Raw genomic sequence first — 25,270 nt, 5'->3', positions numbered from 1 at the left:
ACAACACATAAAGTCCATGGACAAGAGGGGCAACATTTCTGCTCTGAATTTACTTGGTTTCTCTATTCCATAAAACCACTCTATGTAAACGCCTATGTAAATTTACAATAACCATTGGCGTTACGATGGCAGTGTAGCAATCAAGACCTGCAAATACAGTCTGTAGTATATTTTGTACAACTATAAATTGCGATTTTTGCAAAAAGTCAAAAGAAATATAGACAGTCAAACATAAACGTAGCCATATGTATACCACACAAAAGATCAGTTAAAACTGTTATCAGTGACCTGTAGAAAGATTTTATTGATAAATATCTTTCAAGTAAACCACTGTGCAAAGAAACACCGCACATAAAACGCTTCCAGTCATATCCATGAAACAAACACCATAAAATATCAGTAATATAAAAAGTATAAAAAATACAGTTTACAGCACATACAAAACCACCAAAAATCATAACATCGGCAAAACCTATCTTTACAAAACAGTCATATTAAAAAAAAAATTCATCAAGGATTATATACAACTAAAAGGTGCATTGGCATTGGAGCTTTGATATTAGGCCCACAGCTGTAATAGACACAGTAACATGATTTATGCTGGATAACAGTGTAACTGCCATAAATTAAATAAGTTAGTTCACATTTTGCGTGGCATGCCCCTTTATAGGCATATAGTAAGTTAATGTGTATTTAAAGCTCTCTTCAATAGTTCAATATCTTTTCTTTTATTTGAGTTGACTCTTCGACATTCATAGGCGTCATGCTGTAAGGGGATATAACTGTCTAGTAGTCCCAAGCCCTGCCCAGCAGGACTCATGAATAGTCTCGTCCAAGAAGGTTTAAACTTTCCATTGTATCCAATGAAAGCAATACTACCTAATGAAAACAAAATAAAATGAAGGTTAGAAATGGCACATTTTGCAAAATAAAAAATTAAAATGTGGCTACAATTTTTTCATTGCTACTGTGTGTTATTATTCAGCATAAAATGCAATCGAAATAAAAGCAATTTAACGTCATAAGAAACCACAAAAAAAAGTCTAACATTTAATCTGCAGCTCACCTTTGTCCTGAAGAAATGGCGGTTTTGCTGTTCCAAGAGAGTGTAACTGTTTTGCAATTTTACCGTAATCCACTATATAACCACGTGATGCAATGGCGACTATTGATCTAGGAAATAATATAAGCAGAGAGAAATCAATCAAGTACAATAGTAAAAAAAAAAAAATAAAACAAAAAGGGTTTCTCTCATCGGACACAAACCCTTCCAAAATGGGCAAGCTAGGTTTATCAATGCCAATGAACATCCACCTGAGAGAATAAAGTATGACATGGCACCATTCAAATACCTGCAGTACCAAGACAACTGAAGAGTGTTAGAACAGTATCCAACTCCTAGGAGACTCCCCACTTTAGGGAGGTTTCACACTTGCAGAGTTGCTGTGAGGTCCTGCTTCATGGACCTAACACATTCCTAGGAAAGAGACTCGACAAACAACACTGATATATGATGCACAGAGCTCCTGCTTTGCCGATATGCAGCAGAGCTGTACAGACTGGTATTTAGCAGGGAAGCAGGAACTCTGTAAATCATGTATCAATATGATGCTAGGAATCCCATCCCCAGGAGTGGGTTTGGTCCATGAAGAAAGGCCCTGTGAAAATCGACTTGTGTGAAGCGGAACCTAGACATTATTATTAATTATTATTACCTGCTATCAGAGTCCCCTGAAGTTTATCATAAGCAGTGACACTGCTGGGAGTTCTAATGTGTCTACAGTTCTAAGTTCTGCACCAAAGCAGAAAAAACATACTACCATAGATCCACCATAATAAGAGATCCTGTATGTAAACGCTATCTACTTTAGATGAGCATTCCTATAGGAATCAGCTCCTTTGTCCATAGTGTCAGACCCGTCTGCACTGAAAAGCTATTCACTATAATTTATAGAAACCTAATAAAATATTACTCCTATCTAAGAGAAGGACAGCAATAAAAGTAACAGCATTGGGGTAAACTTCGATGCTTTAGGATCTTTATTCTGTCCCAACCCCAGAATTACAAAACAAAACACTGCAGCAGCTTGTAAGTCACCAATGTGCAACCCCTTAAATGATGATGGAGGGTTAACATTTTTTATAGATTTACAACAAAACACAGACCTTCTAAAAAGGTAGAAAGTTTTAAATATAGAACATAGATATATATGCATATACACACACACACCTTTGGGGGATCTTATTTTCCAAATACTTTTCCAGTCGCTGAAAATTTTCTTGTGGAAAGTACAAGTCTTCTTTTACTGCTCCAGTGCAAGCGTCAATGACAACAACGAACAAACCAACTTCTTGGAAGGAAAACTTGGTGCCATTAACCTGAAAACACAAGAAGGCAACAAAGAGATTGCCAACCATAATAGGAATAAAAGCCCCCTTCTCCCACATCCTCTCATCCAACTCTGCCATGACATTTCTTATAATATGACCCCTTAATCTTTCTCAACGAACTAGAAAACTAAAAAGATTTTAAATGATATTAAATCACTGCTGGAAGAACCCAAAATAGAAATCCCTGGACAGAATGACAGCCAAAGTGTAAAAGTCAACAAATAGATGTTCAGCTAATATTTTACTTTCTGTGCTCAAAGGACAATGTTCTCAGTGTAAAACTAAAAGGGATTTCTTCACTTTTCGTTGTCAAAAGTATTATAATTTTATATTCACTGGAAGCACAATTAAGGGTGAGATAATGCACATGTGAACAGAACTTTAATAAGTTCCCAATGTTGTGTCTGGATCTGCTGCAGAATTTAGAGGCTCTTCAGACGGCCTCCTACACAGAGGAGAACAGAACTGAAAAGGCACCTATCATGCTGAACGTATTGGGCCACATTAACTAAGGGCTTTGCATCACACTTTTTTTTAGACTGTGCCAGTTCTTCAAGGTAGTGGGTGCGCTGCAATTGTGTCGCACGCGACCCTTTTTGTAGCACAGCTGCGCTGGCTTCCATGTGACACAATTAAGAGGTGATCTGACCGATTCTGACTGAGCGCGGGATTTAACTTTCAAATTGTGTCGCAAGCCCAAGCACTAGTTCACCATCTTTTAGTGGTGCATCCTGCGGACCTGGGCGGGGAAGTGACACATTCATGATATTGGGCGCACAATCTTAGTGAATCACGTCACAGTGCATTATAGATAGACAATGCACTGTAACTGTAAACTCCGGTGACCGGGTAAATAAATGTGCCCCCAATGTCCCATCTCCCAGGAGAAGCTGAACACTATGCCCCACATTTATTAACCAAGAGGCCATTTTTTTTGTTTTTGCAATTTCATTTTTCACTCCCCACCTTCAAAAATCAATAACTTTTTTATTTTTCCATGTGAAGAACTGTGTGAGGGCTTGTTTTCAGCGTAACAAAAAAAAAAAGCATTTACACTATAGTCTTGTGGGCTTGGATTTTACAGCTAACACAATGCTGATGATTATGCGGCCATTCTGCTATGTTTTTAAATAAATAAACACCAATCTAATACTAACTCCTGATGATCCCTTGCTTAGGGTGAAATACGTATAGAGTTATTCAGACGACAAGAGATTTAGGGTTTAGCAGTATTGTTCACGTACTGTGACTGTGGTCATTTTCTAATATTTGTTATCCATGGTCTCTTTCCTTCTAAGATCAATTTTTATGATTATTCTAATTAACCTGTAGAGCTCTGTTGGGTGTTAACACAGCCCCTCTGTAGTTAACATGCGGTTATACTGTGCAGAGTAGGTCTTGCTTTCCCCTGCACTTGCTGCTGTTAGATTACACAGACAGAGGGAGGAGGGAGAGAGCAGGGGGTTGGGCGAGACATGTTTTTGTTCATTGTATAAGTTGATTTTAGAAGATTACCACAGTCACAGTGTCTAGATCTAGGAATAAGTGCCCCTGGTTTATCATACTCAATTTTGATGGTAGATTTTTTTTTTAAGCGTAACTTTAAAGTTTGTGACAAAAAATGGTTTTAGCACAGCTGGAGAGAGACTTTGATAACAATCCCTATGATACCTATATTATGCTTCTGGCTTCTTCCTATCCTCATATCTATATACATCCCTTCTTATAAAATCATAATCAGCTATTCCTGAAGTGGGCGGAACTTCCTGGTTGTGACATCAGCTAAGGACACTGAGGCCAGAGCACTGAGGGCATTAATATGAATCAGGACAGCATGTTTGTAATTGGACGACCTGAAGCATGTGATGTGATTATTCACATGCTTGTGATATCACTTCAGGTCCTATTTTTTTTGCACTCCTTTACTACAGCCCCTCCCAGTAAGCCTCCTCTCTTCTCCGGGCATCTTGTACAGTTTCCCTTAGTTACCAAAAAGTATAACAAAAAGGAGAGGAATTTGCACCACGTAGGGTGAAATCTGCAATAAAATCCACATGAATTATGGTCAAATCTGTATGCGTGTTCAGATGGTGATTACATATCATTCCCATGCCTGGAGTATTCTGGGATGTTTATTTACTAATAACATATCCATAGTATAGTCCAGTGGTGGCGAACCTATGGCACGGGTGCCAGAGGTGGCACTCAGAGCCCTTCCAGTGGGCACCCAGGCCATAACCAGAGAGGACTCCCGGTATCTTCCCGAAGTCCCAGACAGCCCAGGACTTGCTGTGCACAGAGCTATATTAAAGTGACCGCTCTACCTGGAACTACTGGAGGAGTGGGAAGGGGCGGACAGATCTGGGTTATCATTGTAGCTCCTGCTCCGGCCCTGACAATTCTTCCCGTTTATGGGACCCGGGAGGGAAGCTACAATGATCACCCAAATTTCTTCTATTTTCTGCTTTATTAATGTCCTCAGGGTGTTGATATGAATGTGAGCTGTGACAGAGAAGGGAGTATAAATCACAAATTAAATTTCTGTGTTGGCACTTTGCGATAAATAAGTCGGTCTTGGTTGTAGTTTGGGCACTCGGTCTCTAAAAAGGTTCGCCATCACTGGTATAGTCGATCGACCGGGGTGCTAGGTGTCGCACACACTACTACACTACAAATTGAGTTGGAAGTAGATAACTCAGTCTCTAGTATATTGGCTGGATGGCCAAGCAACAGGAGTGAATGAAAGTTGATCATTGTGGGGTGCAGGCTGTCCAACTCACCCATCAACCAACAGCAATCTATTATATGGATTAAAATTAACATTTTAAGGAGAGAACCTTTAGAATAATGTCAAAGCTGTGCTAGAGAACAGTTATTTTAAAAGTGTGTATAGTTTCCTACCAAAATAAAAGATTCAGCAGCTCCTTGTTGAATTTCTTCTTTGCTAAGTGATTGGATTTCCACAGGGAGGTAGATATTGTGAGGATCACTAGTAAAAACAACCTACAACCGAAACAGAAAATATGCAGAGTTATATAATACAAGTCATTTTATTCACCATAATACACATATATTCAAGTCCGATACAAATATTGTGCCAAAAAGAGTCTAAATACACGAGGAAAAAGTTCCATGACCTTTATGTTATGGCTTATACTAAATAGCTGCTGATCAGGTCCTCACATTCTGGCTTAGATACCTATACACATCCATTAGTGCACCGGATTTCTCTGTCATTCTAGTTCTACAAACAAGACTTTTCCATAAAACATCTTCTATCTTACTATTTCCTACTTGTAATAGGGTACAAGCTAGAACCATGAGAAAAAAATAAAAATAAAAAAGTGTTGGGTGGCATTTTTTTTTTAGCTCATTATGCATTTCCAGTGTTACGGGTCACTTTGTTTTGTGCATTCTAGAAGATCTTAAATCAAATTAGTGGGTTATTGCACCTAGCTACAAAAAAAAAATAGAAGCGTTTAGACTGAGAATAACTTGGTGCGTTCATCAGCCAAGAAGAGGCAGAGGTAAATTCAGATTTTATTTGCTCCTTACATAGGATCAGCTTGTGTACAGTCACTACACTTGAGGAGCGCTGGTGCCACGCTCCGCAATTCATTCATTTATGCACTCACACAAGACTGGGTGTCTTCAGCTGTGCCATTTATATGTGGTGTCCAGCCAATGTGACAAATACCACAGTACAGGACGATAACAAGCTGCTACACGATTCATTTAGTGATTTCATCTACTTTGTACATTGGATACCTCATGAATATGTATAAAAAACTGAACATGTTCCTTTCCGCCTTCTGGTGGGTACATAAAAGTGATTCTGCAAATACTTTACTTCTTGCAAGAAATCAACTTTTTTCATTGTAAAAAGAAAGTTCCAGTTTCTTATTCAATCTTTCCTAGGCATGCATTCCAAACATCTGGAGGTCAAACTTGTAAATTTAAAGGTCACAGCAGACAGTTTTTAATACATCTTAAAGTTGGTTATTAGGCCACTTTTACGGAGAAGCTACTCATAAAACGCAAAAGGGGTGCAGCCATGTCACTAGTGAACCTATTCATCACTATGATCCTTGTGAATGTGCCCATTCTTCTATATCTGAGCAGAGACATTTTTGTCCTTTATAGATAAAAACGGTTTTGCAATTGGTTTATTATTTCTACAGTGCATCCCATTAACCCTTTCCTATCCGCTGACCATTTCATTGGGCCTCATACACATGGCTCGTTGATAGTTTTGTGTTGCACTGAGAAAATGGTTAGAGAGATCTTTCATTTATTTCCCCATTTTTGTTTCTTATCATTTACTGTCAGTACCTGAGATGCTCCGCAGCTTGTGCAAGTTGCAGTAGATTTTACTGGCATTGGTTTTGTTGGAGAAGGTGCTTTGGCATATTTAGGGTATGCATTGGTCATGCAGTTGCTATTTGCTTTGGATCTAAACGTGGCATTGATCAGAACTCGTTCACATCCCTGAGAAGAGCAATAGCTGTGGCCATCACGGTTGTGCTTTGCTTGGAGAAAGAGGAAAAGTAATCTGAAAGGAATAACAAAATATATATATAATTAGAATTGTAGTCATTAACCCGCCTTGGGCTAAACACTTTTCCATCAATGTAGCTATATGAGATCTTCTATTTTGAGGGAGAAGTTGAAGTGAGGCTCCACCAGATTTTCACAAATAAACCAAATGACAGGTTCTAATTGTACTATACTAACTTTTTTCAGCATTAAAAAAAAAAAAAAAAAAAACCCTGAAAACTTCCTATGCCCAAAAAATAAACTTTGTTAGTCAATCTGGCACCCTACCAGGAACAAGTCCCAAGGGATATGCATTATTCATGTAAATCACTGTGTAACTTGGCCCATGTCTCGGGCATCTACCCCAGAGAAGAGGATGACGTCATCAGGTTCATTAGTGAAAAGCTGGTGATAGGTCCCATTTTGAGATACATATATTATCTACTTTTATTTGTGCTAGGGAAAAGAAAATAAAACAATCCCAGCAGTCCTGTCTATTTCAGCTAAATAGACGTTACAAAATACTTACCCGGAACACAGTTTTATCTGTTAACAAGTGCATAGAGGAAAATAGGAAAATAAGTGAAGCTGCCACTGTAGAGTTGTGTTTTGTAGAGTTTTGTTTAATTTCATAATACATTACTAATACACTATTCATAGTGCAACATTTTAGTGCAGCAGAGTCAGGTATGTAGGATGTGACAAAGAGGCACAGTGGCACCAAACAGGTTAAATAGATTTCATTTTAAAAGGGAATGCTTCACCTTGTATTGCCAACATAGTACAACCTTTTTTTTCTTGTAGTGCCACGTATGTTTCACAGAAGCCACATGGACTCTACACACACAAAGTTCTGGAAAAGTTCATAATTGATAGGAGTTTTATAGACCTGCACTGTGGCTCACCTCCCCTCCCCTGCGATCCCCCACCGCCCGTGATCGATGAGGCGGCTATAGGCAGCTGCGTTAGTGGGGGCGAGGCGGCTGTAGGCAGCTGCGTTAGTGGGGGCGAGGCGGCTGTAGGCAGCTGCGTTAGTGGGGGCGAGGCGGCTGTAGGCAGCTGCGTTAGTGGGGGCGAGGCGGCTGTAGGCAGCTGCGTTAGTGGGGGCGAGGCGGCTGTAGGCAGCTGCGTTAGTGGGGGCGAGGCGGCTGTAGGCAGCTGCGTTAGTGGGGGCGAGGCGGCTGTAGGCAGCTGCGTTAGTGGGGGCGAGGCGGCTGTAGGCAGCTGCGTTAGTGGGGGCGAGGCGGCTGTAGGCAGCTGCGTTAGTGGGGGCGAGGCGGCTGTAGGCAGCTGCGTTAGTAGGAGAATGACATTGTCATCTGTTGGGGGCCCCTCAGGGAGCAAGATGGCGGGGCCCCACCTATAATCTGGCCCTGAAGATGACTGCTTAAAGTTTAACAGAACAGTGCACTCAAACAGAATGGGAAGAGGCAAAACATAATTAGCTTTGGTATGAAAACTGTAGTATTTTAAAAAATGGATTTTTGTACAGAAAAACTGTACAATTATGAACCTTAATTCCGCATAAAAGTATGAATCATTTATTCATTTAATAGTAAACTTCACTCAAGCGGGTCATACGTATTAGATAGCCACCGGTTTAAGGTAACTCTCCTGAGCAAACGGGCACGATCAAAATGATCTTGAAGGAACACCTCTGGAACATATAATGCACTGTGATGATTCAAAAGACATACCACACATGGAAAGTCATGTACCAACTCTTAGAGCCCTCAACTGGGCATAGCACAGCGGCATTTGTTTTATCTGGAGTGTTCTTTTTAGTATAAAGACTTGCTTTATTAAAAAGGGACATCAAAAGCTCACAAATTACACCTTGTGGTGCAGCCAGCTGAAGGTTTCAGAATTCTGCTCGTTATGCGTTAACTACACGTAAACTATGTGGAGCTTCCTCAAAGTTGTGGCTCTTTGGAAGAAAACATAAAATCAGTCTGAATATGAAAACCATCTGTCTAAATGTAGTGGAGTAGGTGAATTGTGAAATATATTTACCATCATCAAGAAAGTTCCAGGAAGACTTTGGGTAAATACAGCTCACTATACAAAATACTTACCCGGAACAGTTTGATCTGTGAGCAAGTACATAGAGGAAGAAATATTTTAAGAGAAGCTGCCACTGTGGAATCATATAGAGGGGGGGGGGGGGGAAGAAATAATAACTCACTGGCATTGTGCATTAAATGGCACACAGTAAGGGCTTGGCTTTCTGCCACCCTATTTGCCACTTAGACACAATGTGAGGCCATTGTGCCAGAGTGTAAGGGCTCCCACATAGATTTTTGGCTAAACATTCAAATGAGCAATCTCTTCTGAATCTCTCATAGAAAAGCCTCATGCACAAAACTGTTAAGAAGAACTGTGAGTTAGTCGCAAAAACGGCAGCTAGCTCACGGCCACCATTGAGGTCTATTGTGGACAGTCACAGTGTGGTGAGCACACTGGAGGAGATCATTAAGTTTATGAAGTAAAACCTCATAAACCGCACCGTGACACAGCCAAGCTGACACACCACAAAATATAGAGCAAGTCCAACTCCTGTCCGGATTTGCGGATGTATGATGCCTTAGTCAGCTTGGCCTAACCCAGGGGTAGGGAACCTACGGCTCGGGAGCCAGATATGGCTCTTTTGTTGGCTGCATCTGGCTCTCAGACAGATCTTTATTAAATAGTGATGGCTGCTGTGTGTCTCTTAGGCCCCTTCTATACTTGCGTTTTTCACGCACGTGTTCTGCGCGTGCTTTTGACGAGCAGAACTTGCATTATAATCAATGGGCTTTTTCAGACTTGCATTTTTATTCACGCACACACACGCGTGTTTTTTTAACGCACGTTTAAATCTCTGCATTCTCTACTTTTGCAAGTCACACGCGTGAAAGACGCACCATATGGTAATGCATCAAAAACGCATTGCGCTCTGAGACACATGCAAGTGCAATGCGTTTTTCATGCATCAATTGCCATATAAAAGATAGAGCTCAGCCCTGAGTCCTTAAAATTGCATTGAAAACGCGGATGAAAAACTGAGACACTGAACAAATTTTGATGAAAAACTGATTGAACTCTGATACAAAATGTCAGTTTTTCACTGACCAAACCCTGATCGCTCCCTGATCAGACTGACGTGATCTGCAACGCAAGTGTGGAAGGGGCCTTAGACTGATCAATGTGGCTAACCATCTACTGGGAGGCATGTGCTGTGGCTACCTATGTACTGGGAGGCATGTGGTGGGTGTTAGGATTTGGAATAGTGAACCCCCTGGACCACTGCAGACGATGATGTAAGCAGACACCTGGGACCAGAATCTAAGTGGCCCCGGTCTTCACCAGAACCCGTCGCAAAGCAGGATGGTCTTGCTGCAGCGTGGTACCACCAGGTCATTCCACAGGCGTGACTTGTGCGCGGTGGTAGCCAAGGTCGAGGTGCAGGATCACTAGGCAGTCTCGTGGTCAGGAACAGGCAGACGGTCAGGAGGCAATGATGCCAGGTCGTTGATGGATCAAGAAGACAGGGCTGACAGCGAAGGAGCAGATTCAGGAACAGGTCTGGGGTAACAACAGGAGGTCAACACTTGGGAAGGAAACACTGTGGAAAGCTTCCTAATAGGCATGAAGCACTAAGATCTGGCGGGGAATGCTGGGAGCCGCCGGTCTTTATAGGAACCCGGGAAGAGGGTAGCTCCAATGAGCGGCGCGCTGGCCCTTAAAATAAATGAGTGCCAGCGCGCTGGCCAGCCAGGACGGGAGTGGGAACATGATGAGGTGAGTGAGCACAGAAAGGGGCGCTGCCACAGAGAGGGGCATGGGTGTGCCTGCGATCCCAGACGTAGATCACAGGGGCACCCGTGACACTGGGACTACCTATCTACTTGGGGGCATGGGCATATTGTACGGCTCTTATGGAATAATATTTTAAATATGTGGCGTTCATGGCTCTCTCAGCCAAAAAGGTTCCTGACCCCTGGCCTAACCTAACAAGAGAAAGAAACTTACCTTGAATCGATTTATGGTCCCGCATACACATTAGATCATCATCCAAATTTGCTGATATCTAAACTGGATGATATTTATCTTATGTGCATGAAAGACATAAAATATGAGCATCAGTGTCAGGTTCTATTTAAGATCTCTTCTTCTAAAGTTATTACTGGGATTTTTACATTTAGAAATGCAATTATCTGGCATTAACACAACTAACCCTGTGCTGTTATCAAAAAAGTATTTCCCCTCTGTACGCCTTTTCTGAAGTTCTTCTATGGAGGATACAGGCTGATATTCTTCAACTGGAAACGTTTGGCTCTTGACTATTTGTGACATCACCTGAAAGCTTGTGTCTGGTGGATAACACAGACCAATTCTAAGCCAGTCCCCTCTAGAAAATAAAGAAAACATATTTTACTGCTATACATTAAATATATAACCATGGATAGTGAGGGCAAAAAAATTAATTAGATGTTTGAGAGCTCCATGTAGACCAGCGCGAATGATTACTGACATCCAAGCATCATCACCCAGTGAGTTAATGGACGTGAAGGACTAGTGGAGAACCTTCCCTTGAGGTTAAAGGGTTATTCCAGGTATAAGCATAATTTATGTTCAAATGGGTCATTGAAATCTAAGCGAATGTGTAATTAGTTGTATATATGCTCCCCTTAGCAGAAAAATGCTGTGGGCCTACACAATGAAAAATTAAAATGCTACTGACCCTTTAATCGGTCCTGTGACTTCATCCCAACGGAGGAGACACAGGACTGAAGATGGCTGCTGTCACATGCCCACATCACATGTCCTGCACCTGCCTGGATAGATCACATGATCATCACAATGTTTGGCTGTAGTCGGTTGCTTGCAGTGCATCCAGTATGGCCAGTGTTGTGGTGAGACATTATCTCACTGGGCAATGTGCAGTGATGGAAGTTACACACATCACTACATTACTATGGTAAAAGAGCAGGACAGTCTGTTACATCATCACTGGGAGCAGAGCAGGAGAGGGATCAAATGTTACTGAGAACTGAGGGATCATGGGAGCTGTAGTAGTTGCAGATAGTGGCCATCTTGGAGATAACCCCACATACTTTAGAAAACCCATAAAAAATATATTGAATCATAAAAGCACACTGTTTTACTATTAATTACATTGAGTCTTGTTATATTCATTTATTTATAGCATTATGGGTTTTTGTATCAGACATTTATATTCCTGGAATACCCCTTAACGGCTACATGCACAATGAAATTAATTTCACGCATATGTAGCCGCAGTTCCACTGCAAAATCTATGTGTTTATACAGATTTTATCATAGAATTACTACAGTCGTTACAATTTGCCAATACAAAAATTTCATGCCGTGGATTTCAAAGTCTTCACCAAGGTTCATATATACACACAAGTACTCATGTGTACAGAAGAGGTGAAGATCTCATTGGATTTGATGGTACAGTATTATGAAGGGGTTAAAACGAAATAGCCTCGGGTCTTCGGAAGACCCGAGGCTACCATGGAGACGGATCGCCGCCCCCAATGACGTCACGGGGAGCGGCGATCCCAGGTAAGATGGCGGAGCCCATGCACCGCTATCTCTTTGAGGCTGCAGGCAGCTTTGTCGGCAGCCCACGCTGTTAGAACACCCGCGATCAGTGCTAGCACCGATCGTGGGTGTTACCGGTAAGCCTTTGCTGCAATATGCTGTGGAGAGGGCTCAGCCCGTGAGTCCTCTCCATGCTCCGGGACCCGACCGCCGCCGTGAATACACGGCGGGTGGTCGGGATTACCGGCGTATAAGACGACCCCAGAGAAGACAGAAGATTTTTCTGTCTTCAAAAGTCGTCTTATACGCCGGAATATATGGTAGATATAGGCGGTCCCCAATGATCAGCTGTAACACTTATCAAAGGTGTCTGCAATTAAGATTCATTGTTAATCATTGGTTCTTATGACAACCCAAAAGTTTTAAAATCCAAATGTCAGAGCTAAAAAAAATTTGGCTGGGGTTACAATTATAAAATATACAGTTTCGACTTACATACAAATTCAGTTTAAAAGCAAACCTACATAGCCTATCTTGTACGTATCCTGGGTACTGCCTGTATAAGGATTCTGCTTACTTGTCAAAGTTGATAAGGTAAAGGTGAGTGGTTTGTGGAGACTGTGTATTCCAGTGAATGGTGTATCCCTTTTCCAGCATCACAACTGGCTGATATTGCTGATAAGGGGCTTTTTGGTTGATTCCCCGTAAAGTCATAGGATTGGAAGGGTACTCATCTCTCACTATTGACATGGTGAGATTCTGCGGATTTCGTGCCTGTACATAGACCTTGTGGGGAAACGAATAAACAGTCATTAAAATCAGTAACTATGTTCGTCAATGTTCGTCAATTAAAGCATCATTATCTCTGAAAAAATACATTTATAGGATAGGGGACTAGTGATTACTCGGGTTCACCTAGCAATCACAAGAAAAGGGACTTGTCCTTGAGTGTGGCAGCACATGCTGTAGAGGTGAATCATTATCTTCTATACCAGTGATGGCGAACCTTTTGGAGACAGAGTGCCCAAACTACAACCAAAATCCACTTATTTACCATGAAGTGCCAACATGGCATTTTAAGCAGTAACTTATTGCTACCTGTTCTTCCACAACTTTCAATCGTATCGGCCCCCTGAGGCAACCAATACAGTTGAAATAAGGAGGGCAAATTCAGCTTAAAGGGTCTCTCTGTAGAGGAAGAATGATGGGTCCAGAATGAGAACCTCCAAAGATATTGCAGTTCTGTCAACACCTTCTCACTTTTTCCGCAGTTCCAAACAGTCAATGAAGTGTTGCTTTAAAATAGTGCTGAGAGCAGCATCTCTTAAGTTGCCTGCGACTTCAGGAATATTTAGTGGATTTGGTGAACTCTATCCTGGAGTGATGGTCTGAGTGCCCACAGAAATGGTTCTGAGTGCCACCTCTGGCACCCGTGCCATAGGTTCGCCACCACTGTTCTATACAATTGTGGGAGACAGAAGTCCTATACAAAGACTCCTCTGGTCAAGAACATGCACCAGCACTCCATTAATATGGAGCAATTTTATGTGCACAAGTGTACTTAAGATGTGAAGATCTTACTGGCTTAGCGGATACTGAAGCCCCATACAATGTTCTTGATGGCAACTGCATTTCTAAATGAGAGAATACAGCTCTTGGCATGTAAGGAATCATCTATCAATAAGTGATTATGCTCTCACAATTATAAGTGAAAAATGTATTTAAAAAACTTCCACCAAGATAAAAAGAAGCAAATTGTTTTCCGTATTCTTACCTGTGCATATTTTCCACTACATGTGACCCCGTTCCATTCAGTAACATTAACACATTTGGGATGTCTGACCAAATAGTTATCTATTCTCGCCACATAAGAATCATTGTAATTTGTTACAGATCCATCCACATCATGGAAGATAGAGTTTTTGTCTCCATCCATATCACCAGTTTCAAACCATGGTCCAGACTGACCAAAGAAAGCCCTTAAGGAAACCTGGAAAATATTTTTAAAACAATATGGGTCTGTAAAATGACACAACATATTCCCCAGGCCCATTACAGATAATGGAGTACAGTATACTGGGTACATTATATGCAAGTACTGCATATTAAGTCCAAAAGAAAAAATAAATATCAGTTTTTCAAAGATATTGGATTGTCCCATAGATCACCAAAGATGACAAGGAAGACATAGGCTTCTGTACATTAGGGTTGCTAAATATTTTGTGCTGGAGGAAGGGGTATACAAAAAAGTTTTTCTTTCAAATTCATAGAAATTATAAGTTAATGAGAAATTTATATACACTCCAAAATAGTAGTTCTAAACTACGAGCCTTAACATTGTAAAGCCTTATACAGGCGGTCCCTAGTTTAAAAAAAAAAAAAAAAAAAATGAATTTGTCTGGAGCTACAATTAGAAAATATACCTGTTTCGGCTTGCATACAAATTCAGCTTAGGAACAAACCTAAAACACCCATCTTGTACGTTACCCGGGGATTGTTTGTACAAGAATGTCAAAGGAAAAAGTAACAACTGGTGAAGCAAAGTGAATAAACTGTCTTTAAGGGGTTAAGGGAGCTGTATCCTGTCTGTAGTAATGACATCATTCATCTCCAGCCAGAGCTAGGAAAGCGGTCATATCTGCAGAATCAGGCAGTGGAAGAAGAGCTGCCGTTCTGCTAAATACCATTGTATGCACAGGAATCATTGCCAGCTCCTCCAGCGTGAAGAAAAACGTCTGGCGAGTGATACTGAGCAAGGCTCAAAATTCTCAATAAGGACACAAAAACAGAAGAGCGCTGCTCTAAAGCGGTTTACGGTATCTAGTAACCCCTCAGACAGACATTAAATACTGCTGCTGGAAGAGAAGACGGATTCTATCCCCTCCAGGTCTGGAACAACATTTGGAGCTTCAATGTTTGCACTTCTGGAAAGAATTACCGTCCTTAAAACTGTGCCAATGACTAGGCGGCCCAGTTCCTATTATGCAGACCATCCCTGGATTGGTGCAGTAGGACCTCCTGCATTAGCTAGATTAGCTCGCTGCACTCTTTCCTCCCTGATCCGGAATTGACATCATCCACGAAAATGTGAAAATGTCTCTATTATTATCAGCTGATAAACTAAAAAGGGAGTAAGAAGCTACATCAAAATGTCACCCATAAGGCCGCTGTTTATATGCTCTGAAGGCGAGAGAAAGTAAGCTAAACAGTCATAAAGCTTAATGTGAGAGGATAGGAGATTAACTATTCAAGTCCATATTTCATGCCTCTCTTCAATGGAGTTGGCGTGTATTTATCAGGGCCTCTGCGCCATGTCTGCCCTGAAATAATCGCAAATGCTAACTTATTGCTAGTACTTGCTATTATTTTGCCCACCCTGCCACCTTCACGCCAGTGGGCCGCCGCAGGGCATTACTGTCCCTGCGCACTTGCTACATGAGAAAAGCCCTGCCTGCCACAGAATAAAAGCTGTGCAGCCACCTGCCACGATACATCCCGCTCCCGCTCCATATGCGAGCGCCGGCATATGATAAATATGCCCCATTGCGCAGAAAACTGGTAGCAAAGGGGCAGGAGATGTGTACATATGGAACTTATTTCCTCATTTACCATTACCCTTTTAATTAGTTCTGAAACATGTATACTATAGAAGGTCAAGGGACCCCAAAATACTGTATCCTCCAAAACCCAAGGGATGGAGTAAAAAACCAACGCATATTCTGCCTCTATCACCATAATAATAATAATTTGAAGGCCACCTTTGTCATGACCTCCCATTATTTTCTCCATCGTACCTAATTGGTTACAGTGTGGGTTTATTAATTGGAGAGGTTTCCTGCAGAATTTGGACTTTTAGCACATATTTGGTCTAACCAAGAAATATCTGAGAAACTTATCCAATAACTAATCAGTTTATCATTGGAAAAACGTACAAGTACACAGAAATGGCAAAACTATGGTTTAACACCTAGTAAAAGCTTTCAAGGCATGTTCTCTGCATACTTTCACCTGTGAACTAGATGTCTGGCAAGAAATCACACATGGAAATCAAATACTTACATTAGCCCCAAATTTAAGGAATGAAACATTATTCCTAGGAGTCAGTTGCCAAGGGTTTTTCATTAGAAAGCCAATTGCACTTGTAAAGCGGTCAGGTGTTGGCACAAAGTTTTTAAAAGTGCTCTTTGTAAGGCGAATCGGCCCGTCGTAAATTTGGAAGCCTCGTATTGGAAAAGTCCTGGAAGGGAATAATGAAATAAGTCAAAACAATACAGATAAAGATAAGATTAGCACTGTGACGCGATTATGGTGGGGTTCAGGTTATGGAGCACCCCCATTTCGGCTATTATAGCGGCAGTTGCATCTGACCACAAATTTCACTCTGATGATCATTAAATTTCACCTGGATCAGGCTCATGTTTTTCTTTCTGACCCAATGTAGAGTTCACCATGACAACTCTATGAGGATTTGATACAGATTTCCCTTTGCACCCCTCATCAACCCTGGGCTGAACCTGAAAACGATCTTTAATGCAGGTTAACATATTATAATGAAGTATGTCAATTAATTCAGCATAATGAAAATCATCTCCGAGATATGAAAAGAATTGTGAAAAAAAGTGTACCATAAGCATCTATAACTTGTAGGGGTTCCTCTCAAGCCACAACACTCAGTTAAAGTACATTTTTGGAACAGGAACTTTCATATTCTCCAACTATGAGTATGTGTTCCATTAATTCACACCAGAACCCAAATACATGGAAATCATTTAGACCATAACTTAGCACGTCTACTTCTGATTATTTACCTCACAGTCATTTTTAATATTGGCTTTATATGTTCACAGCCTACCACCCAAAAAGACATATACAAACCAAGAATGGGAAAGCAATTTCCAGGCTCTCCAAGCCACAGTATAGCTCTCAAACTGAGAAATATGCATCCAATTTCTCAATGGTATTTCCATATGAAGTACATGATGTAGCCAGATAATTAAAAACACCTAAAGCTGGTTAGTCCCATTTACAGAGCTCACAGCAAGCGGATTTACTTATTGTAATATTTACAGCCTCAAACATACAGGTATGTATATTATATATACACATACGCAGTGTTTATATAATTATCTATAGATTCATGCCTAGGCTCAAAACTGGCCAATAATTTCCATATATGTGGAAGAGAAACTCCATATACATGTTACCATTTTCCAGCTTTCAAATGTATTCCATACATTTAATGGGCAAAAACAGATTGTCCCCATCTGTAAAGGCAACAAATTACAGCGGCAGATCTGTTTCCAACTATGTAAAAACTTTGTTATTAGCCAAAACTGTCAAATGAATACAGCAGACCCTACACTGTACTCTTGAAGGGAGCACCCCAATCTTATTTCAGTATTGATCAATGTATTATATACAAGGGCCGTCAATCCAGTTACCTAAAAGGTCACAATATTAGTTACGCTCTGTTGGCCACATAATCTGTATAACCTCCTGTAACTGCATAGCTCGAGATGGAAAGCTGTATGGTGTACTTTTTATAGCAGCCTTCACTCCCATTTATTAAGTTTAGGTGTCCTAGTCTGACCCACCTCTGTGGAAACAAATCATTTAAAGGGAACCTATCACCAGGGGCCTCATTTTCACTAAAGACAACATGTGACATTTCTGTGCTGCAGACTCCTCAGCTATTAGCCCCCACCTTTGTGCTCCTGTAAAGCTCCTACCCCCCCCCCCCCCCACACACACACACAAACACTGATATCACCTCATCATGCTGTGAGCTCTGTGAAGGAGCAAAAACTATACAGGAGCACAAAGGTGAGGGCTGAGAGCTGAGGAGTGAGCAGCAAAGACAAGTAATTTTTTGAAATGCATCCAAACCAAAGCCCAACCCCTAGGACTACACAGAGGGTTCTGTCAGGGTGCCAGGTAAGTTATAACACACAATTATAATGCAAATGCTTAGAGAAGACAGAAAGGCATATTTTCAATGCAGCTGTAATGGGCTTTTTCAACCGGTCTTTAGTGATAATGAGTTCCCTGGTGACAGGTTCCCTTTAACCCCATACCAACAGCCTATACTATTACAGCACAGGTGTATTGAGAGGTCTCAGAAGCATTATCTAAGAGGTTTTATTCAGCTTTACCAAAGATGCTAGTAGTGGATTATTAGGTTAGTTTCAGGACACACAGGTATACATTCTCAGGCTGCAAAGAGACCCATGCGTTTCATCACTGTGCAAGGTCTGCTGACCTACTGATAACAGTGGAAAACACTGCAAACACGTGCAGGAATAGGACCTGTTCTATAATTTGCGGCCCATGCAATCATCTCACACAAGGGCCAAAGAAGACTAAAGCCTTGTGAATGAGCCCTTAGAAATCTGTAAAATCACATAGGATGTGGACAAATTCTATGTTCGTGTGTATATAGACTAACACCTATGAAGATGCATCTTAACACTTGAAATGTGGTGGAATTTTAATTTTTATGTAACAAAAGGTCAGGCACAATAGATATAATAATATCAAATACCTGTTTCTTGGAAGTGTACGATTTTTAGTATAGACTCCTCCAGTCCCCCAGTATTTGTTTTGGCCTCCTTGAAATCCATAATTTTTACTTTCGCCTATAAACAGCGATTCAGAAACTTCCTGACTGGAGCCTTCATCTTTTGGAAAACTTCCATCACTGCGGAAAATATTTTTTTTATTATTAGGTACTTAGAAAAATAAAAACAAATAGTAGTGGAAGCACAACTATATGTGCATAATATATATACCTACGACAAGAGTTGGTTATGTGAGGTAGCACAACGTTACTCACTTTCTGTATGAGGAAGATAGCTGGTACTAATAATCTACCCCTTTAATACTACCTTGATAAAGGCCGCTCTCTATAGACCAGACTTTCAGGAAGCCTTGGGATGGGACTCCTGATAATAGCTAAACCAGCAAGTCTCTTCTGGAAAGCCACGTTCCCGTGTCATAGCTCACAGTCAGTGTAGGGGAACTGGTTGGGCGAAGTTAAAGTTCCCAGACATAGGTATGGAAGAATTTTCACAGTCTTTAAGCATTTTAACATCTTTGACTTTCTTTCTCCTCTGCTTTTATACCATGCAAGTTTAGTATTTGCTTATGCACAGAAATTGACAATATTCTATTCACTACTTTCTACCATTGTTTGTGCAATAGAATTATTTGATAATACATATGATATACAGTTCTTTTGTTGGTTTTCTGGGATGACTGCTGCACAGCTGTGGCATTACACATATTTTATTCACTATTATCATACCATTTTAATTAATACATTGAAATTAAAAATATAAACATTTTTATTAAGTTTAGTGTTGGCCATTTTAAATATTGGGATGTACCCATTCTAACAGGCCCAACATGACCTTTGCAACCTTGATCTCGATGGTCCCAACTATAGAGCATTCTTGCTGTAAATAGGCAATAGGCTGTTATGGTCCACTAATTACATACCCAGTACAAGTACAGGCTGTCCCCTACTTAAGAACACTCGACTTACATACGACCCCTAGTTACAAACGGACCTCTGGATATTGGTTATTTATTGTATTTTAGACCTAAACTACAATAAACAGCTATAACAGTTATCACAGGTGTCTGTAATGAAGCTTTATTGTTAATCCTGGTTCTTATAACAATCCAACATTTTTAAAATCCAATTGTCACAGAGACCAAAAAAGTTCTGGCTGGGATTACAATGATAAAATATACAGTTCCGATTTACATACAAATTCAACTTAAGAACAAACCTATCTTGTATGTAACCCGGGGACTGCCTGTATAACTTAGCACATGTACTTTATATTCCTTGAAATTCTATCAATAAATTAGAGTGGGAATTCATGTAGATGGGATGCTACTACGCAAATACAGCTGCTCATGCAAAACGCCCCTCTATATGATCTGCTTAATGTTACAGGACTGGAAACCATTTAGATACATTCCATTTGGCATCCTTCCCAGAATACTACCAATGAAATCAGGAAATAAGCAGCATAACTCCCTATAGCAGTGATGGCGAACCTTTTAGAGACCGAGTGCCCAAACTACAACAAAGACCCGCTTATTTATCGCAGAGTGCCAACACAGAAATTTAATTTGTGATTTATACTCCCTTCTATGTCACAGTTTTCATTGATACCAGCACCTGAGGACACCAATAAAGCAGAAAATAGTCCCTGGTAGAGCTGTCACTTTAAAATAGCTCTGTGCACAGCAAGTCCTGGGCTGTCTGGGACTGCAGGAAGATACCTGGAGTCATCTCTGGTGATGGCCCGAGTGCCCACAGAAAGGGCTCCGAGTGCCACCTCTGGCACCAGTGCCATAGGTTAGCCATCACTGCCCTATAGCATGGGCAACTCACACCAGGTCATTTAATAAAAAGAAGCAGCAGAGAAAAATGAATGGGAAATCTATCATTATATATCATTTTTGCCCTATAACCTTAATATTTAAGTCACATTGTCTGTAATAGGAATAGTTAAGGAAATGTGGTGTGCCCCACCCATGTTTATAGGTGGTGTCAGGTATTGCAGCACTTTACCATTCAAGTAAATGAGACCAAAATATATGGCACATTGCCCTTTGTTAAAATTGAGGCTGTACATGTTTTCCTGCAATGTCAAAAAATAAATAAATAACTAAAGGTAAATAACTACTGTATATACTCAAGTATAAGCAGAGTTTTTCAGCACAAAAAAAAAGTGCTGAAAAACTCAAACTCTGTTTATGCTATAGTCAAGAAAAAAAAAAAAAGTGTCTAAACTCACCTTTTCGATGCCCCCTGCAGGACTTCTCTTCTTTGGTCCAGCAGCGGCTAGTCAGTGTGCACCGGTCGTGCAGACCAACATAACCCCAACGCCACGGTCATCATATTGTGTGTGCTAGCGGGCGCATACTCTCATGTCAGCAGCGGCTGACGTCACAGCTTGTGCGCCGGAGTATCTCACGGTTGCTGCCAGAACAAAGAGGAGTAGACCTGTGGGGGGGGCTCGGAAAGGTGAGTTTTGACTTTATTTTTTTTTTTTAGGAATTCTGCAAACAGAGGCTGGCTGACTACAGGGGCAGGGGGCTGGCTATATACTGGGGGCAGGGGCTGGCTGGCTATATACTAGAGGGGAAGGGAACAAGCTATATACTGGCTGTGACAAATGCATTTCCCACCCTAGGCTTATACTCGAGTCAATAAGTTTACCCAGTTTTTTCTGGCAAAATTAGGGTCATTGGCTTATATTCAGGTTGTCTTATATTCAAGTATATACAGTACATTTACTTGAACAATATATATAAAATATACAAAAATACATAGACAGACCAGCTTTGTCAAACTTATTTTTTTTAACTTGGGGGGGGGGGGGGCGGGGGAGCCTATGGTGGCAGACAATGGAAATTCTGTAACATGTGTGCATACAGTTCTTTATGGAACCCTGTACGAGTACCAGTAACTGTATTGAATTGCTTCTGCATTGTGTAAATGGATATTTGCTTTGGGGCAGGCTACATAATTTCAGCTTGTATCCACACTTTGTGACTTACCTAGCAAACGTGAGGCCAATTCCATTGTCTGAAAATCTGCAAAATAAAACGTAATTAATGTTACACACACACACACTTTGAATCGACCCCCTCCCCACACACACACATACCCTTGCCCCCATAAAATTTAATGGGTCAAACCTATGTTATGACCCTTTTTATCCTACATACCCAGAGTTAATTATGATAATGTCCCCTCCTCTGACCCAGGCACCATGGTCATTATTTTTGAAAGAAACTAGGCTGTCAATGATGGCTGCAACTCTTGGCTTTAGCGGATCAGCATCTACATGTGGTCGAAACCTGCATAAGGGCAAAAATATGTGATTAGTATAGATTCAGAAATTTGAGACAAACTCCCACATTTGCATTGAAAAGTCATCCTCCAGGAGGTGGTCTTTTCCAAGAAGACATATGTATGCATCATATACATTCATTCTACAACCTAGAAATATGCTAAAAAGACCTCCAGGGGATGTACATATTACACAAAGGTAGCGTGGCGACAGGTACCCTTTAAGTGTTAACATTGCTAAAACTGACAATATCCAGGGCTGTTAAGTCAGCCCTAATCTTGGTGCAGCGTTGCATAAATGGGCCTACGTTTTGGAGCTTATTGCATACAGTTTCTGAACTCCCCTTTTATACCATCAAAATCAAGCATGATAAACCAGGGACACTTATTCCTGTGATCATGGTTGTATTAGTTGAGAGCAAGAAAGAGAATGGTAACTTTTATTACACAGCAATGATACCCTCCTTACATTTAGGGCCAAGCATAGATGTGGAATAACCACACATGTATTCTTGTTATACTCAGCTATACTCAGTGCACACAGGCGCTCATCAACCCTCAGGATGGGAGGATGCCACGAAGAAACAGAACTGCTGACTATTTTATCAGCTTGAACACGATCGGAAAGATCAGGAAGTCGAACTATGCCAAAGGCTACTGAGAGCTAGGAATAGGATCCCAAAAGAGAAGAAAAATGCTTCTGATAAACACGCCACCACCCACAGGACTGAGAGATGGAAGGACTTTGAAGTAGAAACGATATACAATGCTAAAATGGAAGAAATTCAGACTGTGGAATGTAAAATACTTGTCTGTGTAAATGGGTGCTTTATCTCCCTAATATATGCAGTACAACAGATGAGTGACAAGACTTCATATGCACAATATCACACATTCATCCAAAGCACAATAGACCATATAAGTTACAGAAAGAATGTGTATATACATACGGAAGGGGTCTTCCTATACATTGGATCACAGACCCCAGCTGCACCATTTGTGCTGCTACATCAAAGAGCTGATACAGACACAAAGACAAATGAATAATATTCCAAATATCTATTTAAGCTCTCTGGCCTTGTAGTCTAGTCTACAGAAAGACCACTTTATTCTGCCCCACATTTACATTCTTTCCTAACCTGGTTTTACAATGATAGAACAAGAGAAAATTAAAAAGACCCCATTACTGTTCATGATAAATGTGAAATCCATATGGCTCCATGTGAAGCTGACAGATTCTTACCGAATCATAAATCATACTTTCAGTACATCCTGTAGGAGAAGCCAGCAGCATCGCATGTATTGAGTAATCGCTGCCGGCTTTCCGAGATTCGGCGATGTATGTAAGCCTGGTGCGGCCGCCCCGGCAATGTATAGGAGAAAGTCCGCGGCCGCAGCCGCTGTTAGTGCGGCGCGGCCGCATTTTGGAGAGCCAGCAGCGATTACGCAATACATGCGATGCTGCCGGCTTCTCCTACAGGTCCCTGCAGACAGGGGGCGTGGAGGGGGTGTGTCGGCCGGCCCCCTAATGAAAAAGGCCGACTGCCCGGACACAAGATAGGAGAATCCGACCTCTTATTTAGTAAGAGGTCGGATCGGTTTAAAGCAATTTACCACAAATAACATTTTTTTAAAAAACTGTCTGGGGAGAAAGGGGCTGGGGTGAGGAGTATGGGGGGGGGGGCACATTTTTGGGGGGGCTGGGTCCTCTTTAAGAGAAAAGGCAAGGGGGTGTTCAGTACACTATTATATAAAGTTAATAAATTTAACTTTTAAATAAACAGTATGCAGTATGCAAGACTTAAGCCCATTTATGCACCAATGCGAGAGATAAGGGCTGACATAACTACCCTGGATATTGCCAGTGGTAGCAATGATATCACTTAAAGGAAAATTGTCCCCACACACACACACACACACATACCACAGTACCCTCTTTTCCTCTGTAATATATTCTTCCCTTGGAGGTCTTTTTAGCATATTTCTAGGATGCAGAATGAATGTAAAAATCCTATTTTAGGATGCAGCCAAGCAGTCAGGCAACACCGCCTCCTGCAGTCACTTTGCGCTGCTCTCTCCATGCATCTGTCATTTCAGACCTACCTTCTAGATCCCCAAATAGTCAGAAAATGACATCACAATTAGGAGACAGGGCTGGGACACCCGATGCATGAAGTGGGCAGAGCAATCTGACTGTAGCTGGATGGTTTGCCTGACTGCATCACACAAAAGAATAAAAGACGATTTTTCATTCATGCTGCAAACTAGAAATATACAAAAAAAGACCTTCAGGTGATGTACATATTACAGGAGGTTATGTTTGTGGGCTTAGGGAGTTCGTGTGGTGACAGGTTCCCATTAACGTCTTTATGGATACAAACATAGAGTAAACACAAGAGTATCAGCACTGGAAAATGAACAAATACCTGGCATTATTATCCAAACAAAGATATTCCCTTGGATCTTCAGAACTTGCATTTGTAGTTTTCACACCTTTATCAATGAACAAGCCGGCCTAAGAAACAGGAGGAAAAGATAAATGAATTAATAAATACCCATCGCATTACTATGCAGTGGTCTAGCTATAGGGGTTGCAGAGGGCCCTGCACACCATTTATGAAGGCCCTAACATGGAGTGCGGCCAGATAGGCATAGATTTTTTGCTTGGTTCTTACACGCTTTCTTGTTGGTTGAATAAATGTTGATGTAAGTGTGGAGCCATTATGGCCAGTACATGAATTTGCATTTTCTTGAATTATTAGAAGGAGATGGAAGCTGAAGGTTGAGGCAAGGCAATTCACCATTTTATTATTTGCCACATTTAATATTAAAACTTCCATGGGGTATAGTATGTAACTTTTTATGGGAGCAATATCGATAATATAATTAATGAAGTTTTAAATATTTAAATTGGAGAGT

At 41.0% G+C, this 25,270-nt stretch overlaps 1 protein-coding gene across 1 annotated transcript in view; it reads right to left on the bottom strand.

Moving 5' to 3' along the window:
- Nucleotides 1-277: 277 nt before the first annotated feature.
- CEMIP2 (cell migration inducing hyaluronidase 2) overlaps nt 278-25,270 on the bottom strand; it is a 55,656-nt gene continuing 30,663 nt past the window's right edge. Inside the window, exons 12-24 of the mRNA XM_072150962.1 lie at nt 24,778-24,866; nt 22,228-22,359; nt 22,057-22,092; nt 19,019-19,174; nt 16,537-16,714; nt 14,252-14,467; nt 13,055-13,263; nt 11,144-11,317; nt 6,724-6,943; nt 5,293-5,394; nt 2,231-2,379; nt 1,067-1,173; nt 278-879 (exon numbers count right to left, since the gene is read on the bottom strand). Of these exons, the coding sequence (XP_072007063.1) occupies nt 683-879; nt 1,067-1,173; nt 2,231-2,379; nt 5,293-5,394; nt 6,724-6,943; nt 11,144-11,317; nt 13,055-13,263; nt 14,252-14,467; nt 16,537-16,714; nt 19,019-19,174; nt 22,057-22,092; nt 22,228-22,359; nt 24,778-24,866 (1,965 nt within the window). The 3' untranslated portion in view covers nt 278-682. The remainder of the gene's footprint in view (nt 880-1,066; nt 1,174-2,230; nt 2,380-5,292; nt 5,395-6,723; nt 6,944-11,143; nt 11,318-13,054; nt 13,264-14,251; nt 14,468-16,536; nt 16,715-19,018; nt 19,175-22,056; nt 22,093-22,227; nt 22,360-24,777; nt 24,867-25,270) is intronic.

This window comes from Engystomops pustulosus, chromosome 1 (assembly GCF_040894005.1).
Source record: "Engystomops pustulosus chromosome 1, aEngPut4.maternal, whole genome shotgun sequence".
Lineage (NCBI taxonomy): Eukaryota > Metazoa > Chordata > Amphibia > Anura > Leptodactylidae > Engystomops > Engystomops pustulosus.
This window is presented reverse-complemented; position numbering and strand designations above follow the sequence as displayed.